At 51.8% G+C, this 18,397-nt stretch overlaps 1 protein-coding gene across 1 annotated transcript in view; it reads left to right on the plus strand.

Annotated features, from left to right (window-relative positions):
- Positions 1-16,917: 16,917 nt before the first annotated feature.
- The window catches only part of LOC119971996 (transmembrane protein 263-like), a 317,266-nt gene continuing 315,786 nt past the window's right edge, over positions 16,918-18,397 (plus strand). The window contains exon 1 of the mRNA XM_038808424.1: positions 16,918-17,065. Within this exon, the coding sequence (XP_038664352.1) occupies positions 17,060-17,065 (6 nt within the window). The 5' untranslated portion in view covers positions 16,918-17,059. The remainder of the gene's footprint in view (positions 17,066-18,397) is intronic.

Below are 18,397 nucleotides of genomic sequence, written 5' to 3' on the forward strand. Positions count from 1 at the left end.
TTTACTCTTCAGGTACGACAGTATTACCTTTTAAAAGCCATGATTAAATCCACCGTCACCACTCCCTCGGGCAGCTGTTCCAGTTCCTAGCTGCTTGAGACATATAAATGTTTTTTTCCTCATACCACCATTGGTTACATACGAATTAAAAGCTGATATCAGCCATTCAGCCCCTCCACAGTTCCACCGTTCAATATGATTATGGCTGATCTAATTGTAACCTCAATTCCATATTCCCTCCCCCACACCTACCCCAATGACATTTCACCCCTCAAGAATCTGTTCACCTCTGCCATAAAAATACTCAAAGACTCTGTTTCCACCACATTTTGAAGAAGAGTTCCAATCTCTCACCGCCCTCTGAGAGAAATGTTTTTCCTCCTCATCTCTGCCTTCAATGGATGACCCCCTTATTTTGTTCTTTGCCATTCATCTTAAATCAATGTTTCTGGAAGATTCATCAAGTTTTGTCAGGAGGGAAGAACTTCCTTCGAAACTCTTACAGTGATAGTGGTTGGGGGATGTGAAGTTACCTGACTGGAATAGAGAAAAGGCAGCAAGCCATTGGGAGCTGAGAATAACTTTGGACTGGTTCATGCAGGATGAAGCATCCACTTAAGGGACTATGTAAAATCAAACCGGGAAGGAGGAGTTTTGGTCATTTTAAAAGGTAAATGAGGAAAGCTTTCTGTAGTTTAGAGTGTAAGTTGACTACTGAAATAGTGTTTCGTGAATGTTGCTTTTAGTTTATTTGTTACAGTATAAGTCTGAAAACATGAAATTTTGTTGAGCACGATTCCCCGGCCTCATTGAGCCCCAGCGAGAGTGCGACAAAGCTGGCGAATAGTGGGAGAGGCCAAAAACAAGATGCAACCGGCCCGCTCCTGTATGCAAAATCGAGATCTCGCCGTAACCAATGGCAAGAAACTAATTATTATCGCTTAAGCCTTGTTACCTACTTTTCCCAGTGCTATTGGGAAGAGTTTAAACTAGTTTGGCAGGGGGAGGGGACGGAGACTGATAGCCGAACAGGGCCACAGTATAACATTGAAAAGCAATCTACTTTAATGGCAGGAGTTTTAAAGGTAAAACGGATGAGTAAATTGACACGTGTAATTATGATATAATAGCTATCACAGAGACATGGTTGAGTGGGTGCAGGATTTGCAGCTCAACATCCCGGGATATAGAATCTCCAGGCAAGACAGAGGAGGGGGTAAAAGAGGAGGAGACATTGCATTATTAGTTAAGGAGGCAGTTACTGTGGCAACGAGTGATGATATCTTGGAGGGAGCATCAAATGAAGCTTTGTGGGTAGAGCTTAGGAATAAAAACAGGGACATCTACGTTTCTAGGTGTTTATTACAGATCCCCAGATAGTCAGGGGAGAATTAAAGAGCAAATATGTGCGCAATTCGTGGAGGAATATAAAAATAATTAGAGGGTAATTATATTAGGTGATTTCAACCTTCCCAAAATTAATTGGGATAACCATCATGTTAAGGGCTTAGATGGAGCAGAGTTCTTAAAATGTAAACAGGAAAACATTTTAACTCAATATGTAGAGGGTCCCACAAGGGACGGTGCAGAGCTGGATCCAGTTCTGGGGAATGAAGCAGGACAGGTGGTTGATGTGTTGGTGGGGGAGCATTTTGGTGATAGTGACCACAGAATGGTTTAATTTAAATTTTTTGTGGACAAATAAATGGACAAGTTACAAAAAAAGGTTTTGGATTCGGAGAGAGTAGATTTGAACAAATTAAGAGTTACTTGTTGGAAAATCTACAGAAGAGCAGTGGGAAGGCGTTCAAAGATGAAATGGGGAGGGTACAGGCCCGATACGTTCCTTCTAGGGTAATAGGAAAGTGTAACACACCCAGAGAACCATGGATGACCAGAGACAGTCAGGAACAATGAGAAGGAAAAGAGAGGCTTTTAATAAGTATAAGGGGTGCCAGCTTGGGGGCGTTGATAACGGCGCCTCTGCCATTCCCGCCAGCACGGTACTCCACCAGCCCCGTGCTGGTGGCGGCCCTGAGAGTCTGGGAGTAATGGAGGAAGCATGTGGGAGCAGAGGGAGCATCAATCTGGTCCCCAATCTGTAATAATCACCGGTTTGCCACGGGAAGGATAGACGCGGGGTTTCGGAGATGGCAGAGGGTAGAATTGTGAGGATGGGGGATATGATTATAGAGGGGAGCTATCCTAGCTTGAGAGAGCTGGAGGAGAAATTTGGATTGGCGAGGGGAAACAAATTCACGTACCTGAAGGTGCGGGACTTCCTACGTAGGCAGGTCCCAACCTTCCCACTCCTACCACCAAGGGGGATTCAGGACAGGGTAGTTTCCAGAGTGGGGGTGGGAGAGGGGAAGGTCTCCGACATCTGTAAGGAACTCATGGGGTCAGAGGACACACAGACTGAGGAGGTGAAGCGCAAGTGGGAAGAGGAGTTAGGAGGAGAGACAGAGGACGGTCTCTGGGCAGATGCGTTGAGTACAGTCAATGTGTCCACAACATGCGCCAGGCTCAGCCTGATACAGTTTAAATTCACTGGGCTCACATGACAGTGGCTGAGATGAGCAAGTTCTTTGGGGTAGAAGTTAGGTGCGCAAGGTGTGCGGGGGGGGGGGAGCGCAGGGAACCATGTCCACATGTTCTGGACATGCCCAAAGCTCAGGGGATTCTGGCAGGGGTTTGCAGACGGTGTTAAAAACAAGGGTGGCACCGAGTCCAGAGGTGGCGATTTTTGGGGTGTCGGAAGATCCGGGAATCCAGGAGGAGAAAGAGGCAGAAGTTCTGGCCTTTGCTTCCCTGCTAGCCCGGAGACAGATACTATTAGCTTGGAGGGACTCAAAGCCCCCAAAGTCGGAGACCTGGCTATCAGACATGGCTAACTTTCTCTGTTTGGAGAAAATCAAGTTCGCCTTGAGAGGGTCAATGTTAGGGTTCACCCGGAGGTGGCAACTGTTCGTCGGCTTTGTCGCAGAAAATTAATCGTCAGCAGAAGTGGGGGGGGGGGGGGGGGGGGTTAATTTAACTTAGAGTAGGGGGTTGATAAAGGTGGGACCTGTAAGGGAGGAAGCAGGCTTTTTGCACTATGTTTATAGACTCATGTGCATTGTTTATTTTGTCGTTGTTGTAAAACCAAAAATACCTCAATAAAATGTTTATTAAAATAACAAGTATAAGGGGAGAAAGTCTGCAGAGTCATTAGTGGAGAATAGAAAGTGCAGGTTGGAGCTTAATAAATGAATTAGAAGAGCAAAGAGGGGATATGAGAAAGCTCTGGCTGGTAAAAGTAGGGAAAATCCCAAGGCATTCTATAAGTTTAGCAATGTGAAGAGGATAACTGGGGAAAGAGTAGGGTCCATTAGGGACCAAGGGGGAATCTGTGGGTGGAGCTGGAGGACATTGGTAGGGTGATGAATGAATATTTTACATCTGTCTTCACCTAAGAGAATGAGGAGGTAGTTATGGAACTCGGGGAGAGAGATTGTGAGATTTCTGAGCAAATTGTCATCGGGAATGACAATGTATTGGAGGTGTCGGAGGCTTAAAATTGGACAAATCTCCAGGTCCAGATGAATTGTGTCCCAGGCTGCTGTGGGAGGTGAGGGAGGAGATTTCAGGGTCTCTGACCCAAATTTTTAATTCCTCTCTGGCCACGGGCGAGGTGCCAGAGGACTGGAGAACCGCAAATGTGGTCCACTATTTCAGAAAGGCTGTAGGGATAGGCCAGGGAACTACAGACCAGTGAGTCTCACGTCAGTGATAGGGTAACTACTGGAGAAGATTCTGAAGAAGAGAATCTATCTCCACTTGTAGAGGCAAGGTTTGATCAGGAATAGTCAGCATGGCTTTGTCAGAGGGAGGTCATGCCTAACAAATTTGATTGAATTTTTTGAGCGTGTAACCAAGTGTGTAGATGAGGGGAGTGCAGTTGATGTAGTTTACATGGATTTCAGCAAAGCCTTTGACAAGGCCCTACATGGGAGATTTATAAAGAAGGTAAATGAACATGGGATACAGGGTGATTTGATAAGGTGGATTCAAAGCTGTTTGTGCTGTCGGAGACAAAGGGTGATGACAGACGTGTGCTTTGGTCTCTGGAAGCCAGTGTCCAGTGGCGTACCACAGGGATCTGTGCTGGGATCCCTATTGTTTGTCATTTATATAAATGACATAGATGACTATGTGGGGGGCAGGATCAGTAAGCTTGACTGTGTAGGATGACACAAAGATTGGCCGGGTGGTTAACAGTGAGGTTGAGTGCGTTGGGATACAGGAAGATATCAACGGGATGGTCAAATGGGCAGAAAAGTGGCTGATGGATTTTAACCCTGAAAAGTGAGAAGGGATACACTTTGGAAGGAGCAATTTAACAAGGAAATACGCGATGAATGGCCTGACACTGGGAAGTTCCGAAGTACAAATGGACCATGGCGTGTTTGTCCATAGATCTCTGAAGGCAGAAGGGCAGGTTAATAGGGAGGTGATAAAGGCATATGGGATACTTGTCTTTATCAATCGGGACATAGATTACAGAAGCAGGGAGGTCACGTGGAGCTGTATAGAACTTTGGTGAGGCCACAGCTGGAGCACTGTGTGCAATTCTGGTTACCACATTATAGGAAGGATGTGATTGGACTGGAGGGGGAGCAGAGGAGATTCACCAGGATGTTGCCTGGGATGAAACATTTCAGTTTTGAAGAGAGGTTGGATATTTGAAGAATATCCTGTTTACCCAGAGGGTGGGACAGTCTGTAATACACTGCCTGGGGGGAGGGGGGGGGGGGGGGGGGGGAGAGGGGGGTGATGCGACCATCAATTCACACGAAACCAGGATTAGAAGTGAACTGTGGCTTTAATCAACGAGAACAGTGCCTGCCTGCGACTGATCTGTTAGTGGGAGCCTCCGACAGGGCGACTACTCTTATAGCTCCCCTCAAGGGGTGGAGCCAGGGGCGGAGCCCACACAGGCCCCAACATGCTACATTATAGGTAATAGAGATAGAGAAATACAGCACAGAACAGGCCCTTCGGCCCACGATGTTGCGCCGAACTTTTGTCCTAGGTTAATCATAGAATTTTGGACAATTTGTCATGGCCAATCCACCCAACCTGCACATCTTTGGACTGTGGGAGGAAACACGGAGTACCGGAGGAAACCACGCAGTCACGGGGAGGATGTGCAGACTCCACACAGACAGTGACCCAGTCGAAATCGAACTTGGGACCTGGAGCGTGTGAAGCAATTGTGCTATCCACAATGCTACCGTGCTGCCTTAAGAAGTTAACCTACACTCCCTTATTCTACCCTAATCCAAGTACCTATCCAATAGCGCTGAAGGTCCATAAATTTTCCGACTCAATACTACCACAGGCAGTGCATTCCATGCCCCCACTACTCTCTGGGTAAAGAACCTACCTCTGACATCCCTCTATATCTTCCACCATTATCTTAAATTTATGTCCCCTTGTAATGGTGTGTTCCACGGGGGAAAAAGTCTCTGACTGTCTACTCTATCTATTCCCCTGATCATCTTATAAACCTCTATCAAGTCGCCCTCATCCTTCTCCGTTCTAATGAGGGAAAAGGCCTAACACCCTCAATCTTCCTCGTATGACCTACTCTCCATTCCAGGCAACATCCTGGTAAATCTCCTTTGCACCTTTTCCAAAGCTTCCAATCCTTCCTAAAATGAGGTGACCAGAACTGCACACAGTACTCCAAATGTGGCTGACCAAGGTTTTGTACAGCTGCATCATCACCTCACGCTCTTAAATTCAATCCCTCTGCTAATGACGCTAGCACACCATAGGCCTTCTTCACAGCTCTATCCACTTGAGTGGCAACTTTCAAAGAAAAATGAACATAGACCCAAGATCTCTCTGCTCCTCCACATTGCCAAGAACCCTACCATTAACCTGTATTCCGCATTCAGATTGTCCTTCCAAAATGGACAACCTCACACTTGTCAGGGTTAAACTCCATCTGCCACTTCTCAGCCAGCTCTGCATTCTATCTATGTCTCTTTGAAGCCGACAACAGCCCTCCTCACTATCCACAACTCACCAATCTTCGTATCATCTGCAAATTTACTGACCCACCTTCAACTCCTCATCCAAGTCGTTATGAAAATCACAAACAGCAGAGGACCCAGAACTGATCCTGCGGTACGCCACATGATAACTGGGCTCCAGGCTGAATATTTGCCATCCACCACAACTCTCTGTCTTCTATCGGTTAGCCAGTTGTTATCCAACTGGCCAAATTTCCCACTATCCCATGCCTCCTTACTTCTGCATAAGCCTACCATGGGGAACCTATTCAAATGCCTTACTAAAATCCATGTACACTACATCCACTGCTTTACCTTCATCCACATGCTTGGTCACCTCCTCAAAGAATTCAATAAGACTTGTAAGGCAAGACCTACCCTCACAAATCCGTGCTGACTATCCTAATCAAGCAATGCCTTTCCAGATGCTCAGAAATCCTATCCTCAGTACCCTTTCCATACTTTGCCTACCACCGAAGTAAGACTAACTGGCCTGTAATTCCCAGGGTTATCCCTATTCCCTTTTTTGAAGGGGCACGACATTCGCCACTCTCCAATCCTCTGGTACACACCCTGTTGACAGCGAGGACGAAAAGATCATTGCCACGGCTCTGCAATTTCATTCTTGCTTCCCAGAGAATCCTTGGATATATCCCGTCAGGCCCGGGGGACTTGTCTATCCTCAAGTTTTTCAAAACGCGCAAACACATCTTCCTTCTGACAAGTATCTCCTCAAGCTTATCAGTCTGCTTCACGCTGTCCTCTCCAACAATATGGCCCCTCTCATTTGTAAATACTGAAGAAAAATACTTGTTCAAGACCTCTCAAAAGGTGTAATACCATACAATGGTCCATAGGTGGAGCGCACATGGGCAACAGCGTAATACAGATAAGCACATGGTGAATTGCTACAGCAATACATTCACCACATTCACCCCCTGTTAAAAAAATGAAGTCCGGTGGGGGTGATGGGTTCATAAGTTCAGCCTGTCCGGCGCACAGATTGCGCGCTGTGATCGCCGAAACTCTGGTATCGCCGTTGACCCGGGCGTCAAACTCATCCGTGCTGGCATCGGTAGTGAAATCGCCGGTGTGGGTACAGATATGGACTCTGGGAGCGTGTCTTCTGAAGCTTCATTCCTGTGGGTCGGTGAAGGAGGAATGGTGGGCGGGAGGGGGTGCGGATGCCACGTCGGTCCGGGGGCGCTGGTCAGCGTAGGTTGGGCGGGGTAAGTCGGGGCGGTGGTGGTAATGGAACCTGCAGGTGCCAGGTCCCAGAGGGAGACCATATCCTGTCGGCCGTCGGGGTGTTCGATGTATGCATACTGGGTGTTGGAGTGTCGGAGCTGGACCCTCTCGAACAGGGGGTCAGACTTATGGCTCCTGACGTGTTTGCGGAGCAGGATGGGCCCCGGTGTCTTCAGCCAGGACGGAAGCGAGGCCCCTGAGGTGGATTTCCTGGGGAAAGCAAATAGGCGGTCATGAGGGGTCTCGTTTGTGGCCGTGCAAAGTAGGGACCTAATAGAGTGGAGTGCGTCAGGGAGGACCTCCTGCCAGTGGGAGACCGGGAGATTCCCAGACCATAGTGTCAGGAGGACGATCTTCCAGACCGTTTCGTTCTCCCTCTCCACCTGCCTGTTTCCCCTGGGGTTGTAGCTGGTAGTCCTGCTCGAGGCGATGCCCTTGTCGAGCAGGTACTGACGCAGTTCGTCGCTCATGAACGACGAGCCCCGGTCACTGTGGACGTAATTGGGGAAACCAAACAGGGTGAAGATACTATGTAGGACATTAGAGACGGTGGCCGTGGTCATTTCGGGGCAAGGGATTGCAAAGGGGAAGTGGGAGAACTCGTCGATGATGTTGAGGAAATATGTGTTGCGTTTGTTGGAGGGGAGGGGCCCTTTGAAATCGACACTGAGGTGCTCAAAGGGCCGGGATGTCTTTACCAGGTGGGCCTTATCCGGTCGATAGAAGTGCGGCTTACACTCCGCACAGATTTGGCAGTCCCTGGTCATGGTTCTGACCTCCTCCGTGGAGTAGGGCATGTTGCGGGCCAACGATATAGGTAAAAAATGGGATGAGGTCCTACAATTAGAATTTAGGGAGTTAGGAGATAAGTTAAAAAGTAGGACCTCAAAGGTAGTAATCTCAGGATTGCTACCAGTGCCACGAGACAGTCAGAGTAGAAATTCAAGAATAGTCAATATGAATACGTGGCTTGAGAGATGGTGCAGGAGGGAGGGGTTCAGATTTTTGGGACATTGGAACCGGTTCTGGGGGGCGATGGGACCATTACAAATCGGATGGTCGACACCTGGGCAGGACTGGAACCAATGTCCGAGGGGGTGCTTTTGCTAACACTGTTGGGGGGGTTTTAAACTAATGTGGCAGGGGGATGGGAACCAGATTAGGAAGTTAGAGGTCAGTAAAGAGGCAGCAACTAAAGCCAGTAAGGTACTATATAATAAACTCAATGTGACGAAGGGGAAGAGTAGACAGGGAAAAGATGATGAATGCAAATGGACAGGTGGTCTGAGGTGCATTTGTTTTAATGTGAGAAGTGTAGCAGGTAAGGCAGATGAATTTAGGGCTTGGATTAGTACCTGGGAATATAAGAACATAAGAACATAAGAACTAGGAGCAGGAGTAGGCCATCTGGCCCCTCGAGCCTGCTCCGCCATTCAATGAGATCATGGCTGATCTTTTGTGGACTCAGCTCCACTTTCCGGCCCGAACACCATAACCCTTAATCCCTTTATTCTTCAAAAAACTATCTATCTTTACCTTAAAAACATGTAATGAAGGAGCCTCAACTGCTTCACTGGGCAAGGAATTCCATAGATTCACAACCCTTTGGGTGAAGAAGTTCCTCCTAAACTCAGTCCTAAATCTACTTCCCCTTATTTTGAGGCTATGTCCCCTAGTTCTGCTGTCACCCGCCAGTGGAAACAACCTGCCCGCATCTATCTTATCTATTCCCTTCATAATTTTAAATGTTTCTATATGATTGTTTCTATATGATGTTATTGTTATTACTGAGACTTGGTTGAGGGCAGGGCAAGACTGGCAACTAAATATCCCAAGGTATAGATGCTTCAGGAGGGATAGAGAGGGAGGTAAATGGGGTGGAGGAGTTGCATTACTGGTCAGAGGTGATATCACAGCTGTGATTAAGGAGGGCATGATGGAGGATTCGAGCACTGAGGCAATATGGGTGGAGCTGAGAAATAGGAAGAGTGCAGTAACATTGTTGGGACTTTACTACAGGCCTCTCAAAAGCGAGCGTGAAGTAGAGGTACAAATATGTAGACAGATTATAGAAAACTAGGAGAAATAGGGTGGTCGTGATGGGAGATTTTAACTTCCCCAACATTGAATGGGATTCGTGTAGTGTTGGAGGCGTAGATGGAGCAGAGTTTGTAAGGAGCATCCAGGAGAGTTTTTTAGAGCAGTATGTAAATAGTCCAACTCGGGAAGGGGCCATACTGGACCTGGTATTGGGGAATGATCCCGGCCAGGTGGTTGAAGTTTCAGTCGGTGATTACTTTGGGAATAGTGATCACAATTCCGTAAATTTTAGAATACTCATGGACAAAGACGAGAGTGGTCCTAAAGGAAGAATGCTAAATTGGGGAAAGGCCAAGTATAACAAAATTCGGCAGGAGCTAGGGAATGTGGATTGGGAGCAGCTGTTTAAGGGTAAATCCACATTAGAAATGTGGGAGTCTTTTAAGGAAAGGTTGATTAGAGTGCAGGACAGACATGTCCCTGTGAAAATGAGGGATAGAAATGGCAAGATTAGAGAACCATGGATGACGGGTGGAATTGTGAGACTAGCTAAGATGAAAAAGGAAGCATACATAGGATCGAGGCAACTCAAAACTGATGAAACTTTGGAGGAATATCAGGAAAGTAGGACATCTCAAACGTGCAATAAAGAGGGCTAAAAGTGGTCATGAAATATCTTTGGCTAACTGGGTTAAGGAAAATCCCAAAGCCTTTTATTCGTATATAAGGAGCAAGAGGGTAACTAGAGAAAGGATTGGCCCACTCAAAGACAAAAGAGGGAATTTATGCGTGGAGTCAGAGGAAATGGGTGAGATTCTTAATGAGTACTTTGCATCGGTATTCACAAAGGAGAGGGACAAGACGGATGTTGAGGCTGGGGATGGATGTTTAAATACTCTCGGTCAAGTCGTCATACGGAAGGGGGAAGTTTTGGGTATTCTAAAAGGCATTAGGTGGACAAGTCCCCAGGTCCGGATGGGCTCTATCCCAGGTTACAGAGGGAAGCGAGGGTCGAAATAGCTGGGGCCTTAACATATATCTTTGCAGCATCCTTGAGCACGGGTGAGGTCCCAGAGGACTGGAGAATTGCTAATGTTGTCCCTTTGTTTAAGAAGGGTAGCAGGGATAATCCAGGGGATTATAGACCTGTGAGCTTGACATCAGTGGTAGGCAAACTGTTGGAGAAGATACTGAGGGATAGGATCTATTCACATTTGGAAGAAAATAGACTTATCAGTGATAGGCAGCATGGCTTTGTGCAGGGAAGGTCATGTCTTACAAACCTAATAGGATTCTTTGAGGAAGTGACAATGTTAATTGATGAGGGAAGGGCTGTAGATGTCATATACATGGACTTCAGTAAGGCGTTTGATAAAGTTTCCCATGGCAGGTTGATGGAAAAAGTGAAGTTGTATGGGGTTCAGGGTGTACTAGCTAGATGGATAAAGAACTGGCTGGGCAACAGGAGACAGAGAGTAGTGGGGGAAGGGAGTGTCTCAAAATGGAGAAAGGTGACTAGTGGTGTTCCACAGGGATCCGTGCTCGGACCACTGTTGTTTGTGATATACATAAATGATCTGGACGAAGGTATAGGTGGTCTGATGAGCAAGTTTGCAGATGATACTAAGATTGGTGGAGTTGCAGATAGCAAGGAGGACTGTCAGAGAATACAACAAAGTATAGATAGATTGGAGAGTTGGGCAGAGAAATGGCAGATGGAGTTCAATCCAGGCAAATGCGAGGTGGTACATTTTGGAAGATCTAATTCAAGAGCAGACTATATGGTCAATGGAAGAGTCCTGGGGAAAATTAATGTACAGAGACATCTGGGAGTTCAGGTCCATTGTACCCTGAAGGTGGCAACGCAGGTCGATAGAGTGGTCAAGAAGGCATACAGCATGCTTGCCTTCATCAGACGGGGTATTGAGTACAAGAGTCGGCAGGTCATGTTACAGTTGTATCGGACTTTGGTTCGGCCACATTTGGAATACTGCGTGCAGTTCTGGCCGCCACATTACCAGAAGGATGTGGATGCCTTGGAGAGGGTGCAGAGGAGGTTCACCAGGATGTTGCCTGGTATGGAGGGTGCTAGCTCTGAAGAAAGGTTGAGTAGATTAGGGTTGTTTTGTTGGAAAGAAGGAGGTTGAGGGGAGACCTGATTGAGGTCTACACAATTATGAGAGGTATGGACAGGGTGGATAGCAACAAGCTTTTTCCAAGAGTGGGGGTGTCAATTACAAGGGGTCACGATTTCAATGTCAGAGGGGGAAAGTTTAAGAGAGATGTGCGTGGAAAGTTTTTTACGCAGAGGGTGGTGGGTGCCTGGAATGCTTTGCCAGTGGAGGTGGTAGAGGCGGGCACGATAGCATCATTTAAGATGCATCTAGACAGATATATGAACAGGCGCGGAACAGAGGGAAGTCGATCCTTGGAAAAAAGGCGACAGGTTTAGATAAAGGATCTGGATCGGCGCAGGCTGGGAGGGCCGAAGGGCCTGTTCCTGTGCTGTAATTTTCTTTGTTCTTTGTTCTTTGGAGAAGCCTGGTGGAGAAGCCGGGTGACCCCCGGGTGGCAGAGCGCGTAGTCGGTCATCTTGCGCGCTGGCGGATGTGCCGTGGGACAGGGCATCTGGGGGCTCGTTGAGCTTCCCAGGGCGATATACTGTATCATAATTATAGGTGGAGAGTTCGATCCTCCACCTCAAGATCTTATCATTCTTGATCTTGCCCTGCAGCGTATTATTGAATATGAAGGCTACCGATCGTTGACGAGGGTAAACCTCCTACCAGCGAGGTATTGCCTCCAGTGCCACACGGCTTCCACGATGGCTTGGGCCTCCTTTTCGACTGAGGAGTGTCGAATTTCGGAGGTGGTGTGGGTTCGTGAAAAAAATGCTACTGGCCTGCCTGCCTGATTGAGGGTAGCGGCGAGGGCGACCTCTGATGCATCGCTCTCCACCTGGAAGGGGACGGACTCGTCCACCGCGCGCATCGCGGCTTTGGCAATGTCCGCCTTGATGCAGCTGAAGGCCTGGCGGGCCTCAGCCGCCAGTGGGAAGATGGTGGCCTTGATTAGTGGGCGGGCTTTGTCCGCATAGTTGGGGACCCACTGGGTGTAATAGGAAAAGAACCCGAGGCACCTTTTCAGGGCTTTGGGGCAGTGGGGAAGGGGGAGTTGCAGGAGGGGGCGCATACAGTCGGGGTCGGGTCCTCGAACCCCATTTTCCACGACGTAGCCGAGGATGGCTTGCCTGGTTGTGCGGAAAACACATTTCTCCTTGTTGTACGTGAGGTTAATGGTTTGGGCGGTTTGGAGAAATCGTGGTCCTGCTGATCAGGGCTGCAGATGGTGACACTGTCGAAGTACGGAAATGTGGCCCGCAGCCCGTACTGGTCCCACCATTCGGTCCATCGTTCTTTGGAAGACCGAGATCCCGTTTGTGACACCAAAGGGGACCCGGAGGAAGTGGAAGAGGCGGCCGTCTGCCTCGAATGCCGTGTAGTGGCGGTCCTCCAGGTGGATTGGGAGCTGGTGGTACGCAGACTTCAGATCCACCGTGGAGAATACCTGGTAGTGTGCGATCTGATTCACCATGTCTGCGGTCCGGGGAAGGGGGTACGCATCGAGGTGCGTGTACCGGTTTATGGTTTGGCTGTAATCTACAACCAGCTGGTTCTTTTCCCCGGTCCTGACGACCACCACCTGAGCTCTCCAGGGGCTATTGCTGGCCTCGATGCTTCCCTCCCGCAGGTGTCGCTGGACCTCGGATCTGATAAAAGTCCTGTCCTGTATGCTATACCGCCTGCTTCTGGTGGCGACTGCTTTGCAGTCGGCGGTGAGATTTGCTAAGAGCGGGGGAGGGTCGACCTTTAGGGTCGCGAGGCTACATACGGTGAGTGGGGGTAGGGGCCAGACGAATTTCAGGGTTAGGCTCCTGAGGTTACATTGGAAATCCAGTCCCTACAGGAGAGGAGCGCAGAGGTAAAATCGGCGTACTCTGTGCCCTGTATTGCGAGGGTTGAGGTAGTGAACCCTCGGACCTGCACCGAGTGCGACCCGGAAGCGAGGGAGATGGTTTGATGCGCTGGGAAGATTGGGAGCGAGCAGCGTCTTACCATGTCCAGATGAATGAAGCTCTCTGTGCTCCCAGAGTCGAAGCGGCAGGGCGTTTCGTGTCCGTTTACCCGGACGGTCATCATAGAGCTCCGGAGGTGTTTGGGTCGCGACTGGTCCAGGGTGGCCGCGCTGTGTTGTGGGAAGCCAGCGTGGTTGAAGGTGCTGGGGTGGTCCCAAGATGGCGGCCCCCGCCAGTCGCACGCGTCGGGCGGTGAGGAAGATGGGGTCCAAGATGGCGGCCCCCGTGAGTCACACATGTTGTGCGGGCTTGGAGATGGCTGCCCCCACGGACAGCACGAGGCCGATGACGCGTCCAGGGGGCGGACCGGCAGACACGCTGCCACACTGCGGGATCTGCGGCCTGTGAGTCCGAGGGTCGGGCCTGCGATTTAAAGTTTTTGGACCTGGCCAGGCAAACTTTAGCAAAATGTCCTTTTCTCCCGCAGTCACTGCAGTTCGCGTTACGGGCCGGGCAGCGCTGCCTGGGGTGTTGAGGCTGGCCGCAGAAATAACAGGGTAGCCCCCCCATGGTGGGCAGGCATCCGCGTGGCACAGGCCTGGGGTATTCTTTGATCGGGGGCCCACGAGGGCGTGATCGGACGGGAACGCGTTAAGGCTTTGGCTACTTCCAGAGAGGAGGCTAATTTTACCGTCTCTTCCAGGTCCAGGGCACCTTTTTCGAGTAGGCGCTGTCTCACGTAGTTGGACCTGACGCCAGCCACATAGGTGTCCTGGACGTGAGGTCCATATGTTGAATGGCCGTAACGGCCTGGTAATTGCAGCTTCGTGCAAGGACTTTGAAATCGCGTAGGTACTCTTCCAGCAATTCCCCGGGACGCTGGCGGCGAGTGGTGAGGAGATGCCACACGTATACCTCGTTCACTTATGTAGAGGCGCTCCAGCATCGCGAGGGCGTCTGCGTAGGTGGAAGCTTCCTCGAGTTGAACAGAGATTCGATGGCTCGCCCGTGAGTGGAGGAGACTCAGCTTCTGTTCGTCGGAGACGAAAGGCGAGGAGGAGGTGGGGAGGTAGGCCTTGAAACAGCGGAGCCAGTGCGAAAAAATCTCTTTTGCCTCCGCGGCCTGCGGATCGAGTTCCAGTCGGTCAGGTTTGAGGGCCGATTCCATAGTCGCGTTGTAGTTGATTAAATTGATGCGATCATCAATCATACAAAACCAGGAGTAGAAGTAAACTGTGGCTTTAATCAACTAGAACAGTGCCTGCCTGTGACTGATCTGTTAGTGGGAGCCGCCACAGGGCGAATGCTCTTTATAGCTCCCCTCAAGGGGTGAAGCCAGGGGCGGAGCCCACACAGGCCCCCAACATGCTACATTATAGGTAATAGTACACAATGGTCCACAGGTGGAGCCCACATGGGCAACAGCGTAACAGATAAGCACATGGTGAATTGTTACAGCAATACATTCACCACAGCGGGTTCACAAAAGAACATAAGAACTAGGAGCAGGAGTAGGCCATCTGGCCCCTCGAGCCTGCTCCGCCATTCAATGAGATCATGGCTGATCTTTTGTGGACTCAGCTCCACTTTCCCACCCGAACACCATAACCCTTTATTCCTTTGTTCTTCAAAAAACTATCTATCTTTATCTTGATGCCCCACATTCTTTAAAAAGTAGCTGGATGATTACTTGGCAAGTCTTAACATTCAAGGACAGGAGGGCAGGTAGTACTGAGGAAGCAAGGGGTTTGCAGAAGGATTTGGATAGGCTAGGAGAGTGGGCAATGAAGTGGCAAATGAAATACAGTGTGGAAAAGTGTGAGGTTATGCACTTTGGAAGGAGGAATTTAGGCTTAGACCAACTTCTAAATGGGGAAATGCTTAGGAAATCAGAAGTACAAAGGGACTTGGGAGTCCTTGTTCATGATTCTCTTAAGGTTAACGTGCAGATTCAGTCGACAGTTAAGAAGGCAAATGCAATGTTCGCATTCATGTCAAGAGGGCTAGAATACAAGACCAGGGATATACTTCTGCGGCTGTGTAGGGCTCTGGTCAGACCCCATTTGGAGTATTGTGAGCAGTTTTGGGCCCCGTATCTAAGGAATGATGTGCTGGCCTTGGAAAGGGTCCAGAGGAGGTTCACAAGAATGATGTCTGGAATGAAGAGCTTGTCGTATGAGAACAGTTGAGGATTCTGGTCTGTACTCGTTGGAGTTTAGAAGGATGAAGGGGATCTTATTGAAACTTACAGGATACTGCGAGGCCTGGATAGAGTGGATGTGGAGAGGATGTTTCCACTTGTAGGAAAAACTAGAACCAGAGGACATAATCTGAGACTAAAGGGACGATCCTTTAAAACAGAGATGAGGAGGAATTTCTTCAGCCAGAGGGTGGTGAATCTGTGGAACTCTTTGCCGCAGAAGGCTGTGGAGGCCAAATCACTGAGTGTCTTTAAAGCAGAAATAGATAGGTTCTTGATTAATAAGGGGATCATGGGTTATGGGGAGAAGGCAGGAGAATGGGGATGAAAAAATATGAGCTATGATTGAATGGCAGAGCAGACTCGATGGGTTGAGTGGCCTAATTCTGGTCTATGTGTTATGGTCATTGGCCATTGGCCAAGTGCTGGCAAATGGGATTATAATTGGCAGATCAGGAGGGCGGCACCTTCAGGCAGTGGTTAGCACTGCTGCCTACGGTGCTGAGGACTCAGGTCCGTTCCTGGCACTGGGACATTCTCCCCTACAACCCAAAGATGTGCAGGGTAGGTGGATTGGTGAAGGTAAATTGCCCCTTAATTGGAAAAAATGAATTGTGCACTCTCAATTTATTAATAAAAAGAATTGGCAGGTGATAGCTTTTCATGGGTGGGCACAGAGTCAATGGATGGAAGGGCTGAAGGGCCATTTGTGCAGAGCCACCCTTATTCACAGAGGCTGCTGGGAGCCCGACGCTGATTGGCTGCTGGGAGCCCGGCTCTGATTGGCCGCCGGGAGCCGGGCTCTGAATGGCCGCTGGGAGGCTAGCTCTGATTGGCCGCTAGGATCCGGGCGCTGATTGGCCGCTGGCAGGCTGGCTCTGATTGGCCGCTAGGATCCGGGCGCTGATTGGTCGCTGGCAGGCTGACTCTGATTGGCCGCTAGGAGCCGGGCGCTGATTAGCCGCTGGGAGGCTGGCTCTGATTGGCCGCTAGGGGCCGGGCGCTGATTGGCCACTGGGAGCCAGGCTTCGATTGGGCGCCTGGAGCCGGGCGCTGGTTAGCCATTGGGAGCCGGGCTCTGATTCGCCGCTGCGAACCTGGCTCTGATTGGCCGCCGGGAGCCGGGCGCTGATTGGCCACTGGGAGCCGGACTCTGATTGGCCGCCGGGAAGCTGATTGGCCGCTGGGAGCCGGACTCTGATTGGCCGCTAGGAGCCGGGCGCTGATTGGCCACTGGGGGCCGGACTCTGATTGGCCGCCGGGAGCCGGGCGCTGATTGGCCACTGGGAGCCGGACTGTGATTGGCCGCTAGGAGCCGGGCGCTGGTTGGCCACTGGGAGCCGGGTTCTGATTGGCTGCCGGGAGCCGGTGTCAGTAGACGGGGCGGGTTGGTGTCGGTTGTCCCGCGGCCGAGGGAGCGGCTGCCGGAGCAGCATGAAGGTGAGAGCGGGGCCCGGGGCGAGAGAGAGCGGGGCCCGGGGCCCGGGGGGAGAGAGCGGGGCCCCCGGGGGGAGAGAGCGGGGCCCCCGGGGGGAGAGAGCGGGGCCTCCGCGGGGGGGAGGGGAGACGGGGAGGGGAGACGGGGAGGGGAGACGGGGGGGGGGAGAGAGAGTGAGGGGAGACGGGGGGGGGGGGGGGGGGAGAGAGTGAGGGGAGACGGGGGGGGGAGGCGAGAGTGAGGGGAGACGGGGGGGGGGGGGAGGCGAGAGTGAGGGGAGACGGGGGGGGGGGGGAGGCGAGAGTGAGGGGAGACGGGGGGGGGGGAGAGAGAGTGAGGGGAGACGGGGGGGGGGGGGAGAGAGTGAGGGGAGACGGGGGGGGGGGGAGAGGAGTGAGGGGAGACGGGGGGGGGGGGAGAGAGTGAGGGGAGAGGGGGGGGGGGGGAGAGAGTGAGGGGAGACGGGGGGGGGGGGAGGCGAGAGTGAGGGGAGACGGGGGGGGGGGAGGAGAGTGAGGGGAGACGGGGTGGGGGAGAGAGTGAGGGGAGACGGGGGGGGGAGAGAGTGAGGGGAAGCGGGGGGGGGGAGGGAAGGAGCGAGTGAGGGGAGACGGGGGGGGGAGAGAGTGAGGGAGACGGGGGGGGGGGGGGAGGAGAGAGTGAGGGGAGACGGGGGGGGGAGAGAGTGAGGGGAGACGGGGGGGGGGAGAGAGTGAGGGGAGACGGGGGGGGGGAGAGAGTGAGGGGAGACGGGGGGGGGAGAGAGTGAGGGGAGACGGGGGGGGGGGGGAGAGAGTGAGGGGAGACGGGGGGGGGGGAGAGAGAGAGGGGGAGGAGGAGGGAGAGGGGGGGGGGAGAGAGTGAGGGGAGGGGGGGGGGGAGAGAGAGAGGGGAGACGGGGGGGGGGAGAGAGTGAGGGGAGACGGGGGGGGGGGGAGAGAGGTGAGGGGAGACGGGGGGGGAGAGAGAGGGGGGGGAGGTGAGGGGAGGGAGACGGGGGGGGGAGAGAGTGAGGGGAGACGGGGGGGGGGAGAGAGTGAGGGAGACGGGGGGGGGGAGGGGAGAGAGTGAGGGGAGACGGGGGGGGGGAGAGAGTGAGGGGAGACGGGGGGGGGGGGGAGAGAGTGAGGGGAGACGGGGGGGGGGGGAGAGAGTGAGGGGAGACGGGGGGGGGGTGAGGAGGTGAGGGGAGACGGGGGGAGGGAGAGAGGGGGGGAGCGGGGGGGGGAGAGGGGAGGGGAGACGGGGGGGGGGGAGAGAGTGAGGGGAGACGGGGGGGGGGGGAGAGAGGGAGAGGTGAGGGGAGACGGGGGGGGGGGGAGAGAGTGAGGGGA

Source organism: Scyliorhinus canicula, chromosome 9 (assembly GCF_902713615.1).
Source record: "Scyliorhinus canicula chromosome 9, sScyCan1.1, whole genome shotgun sequence".
In the NCBI taxonomy this organism is placed as follows: Eukaryota; Metazoa; Chordata; class Chondrichthyes; order Carcharhiniformes; family Scyliorhinidae; genus Scyliorhinus; species Scyliorhinus canicula.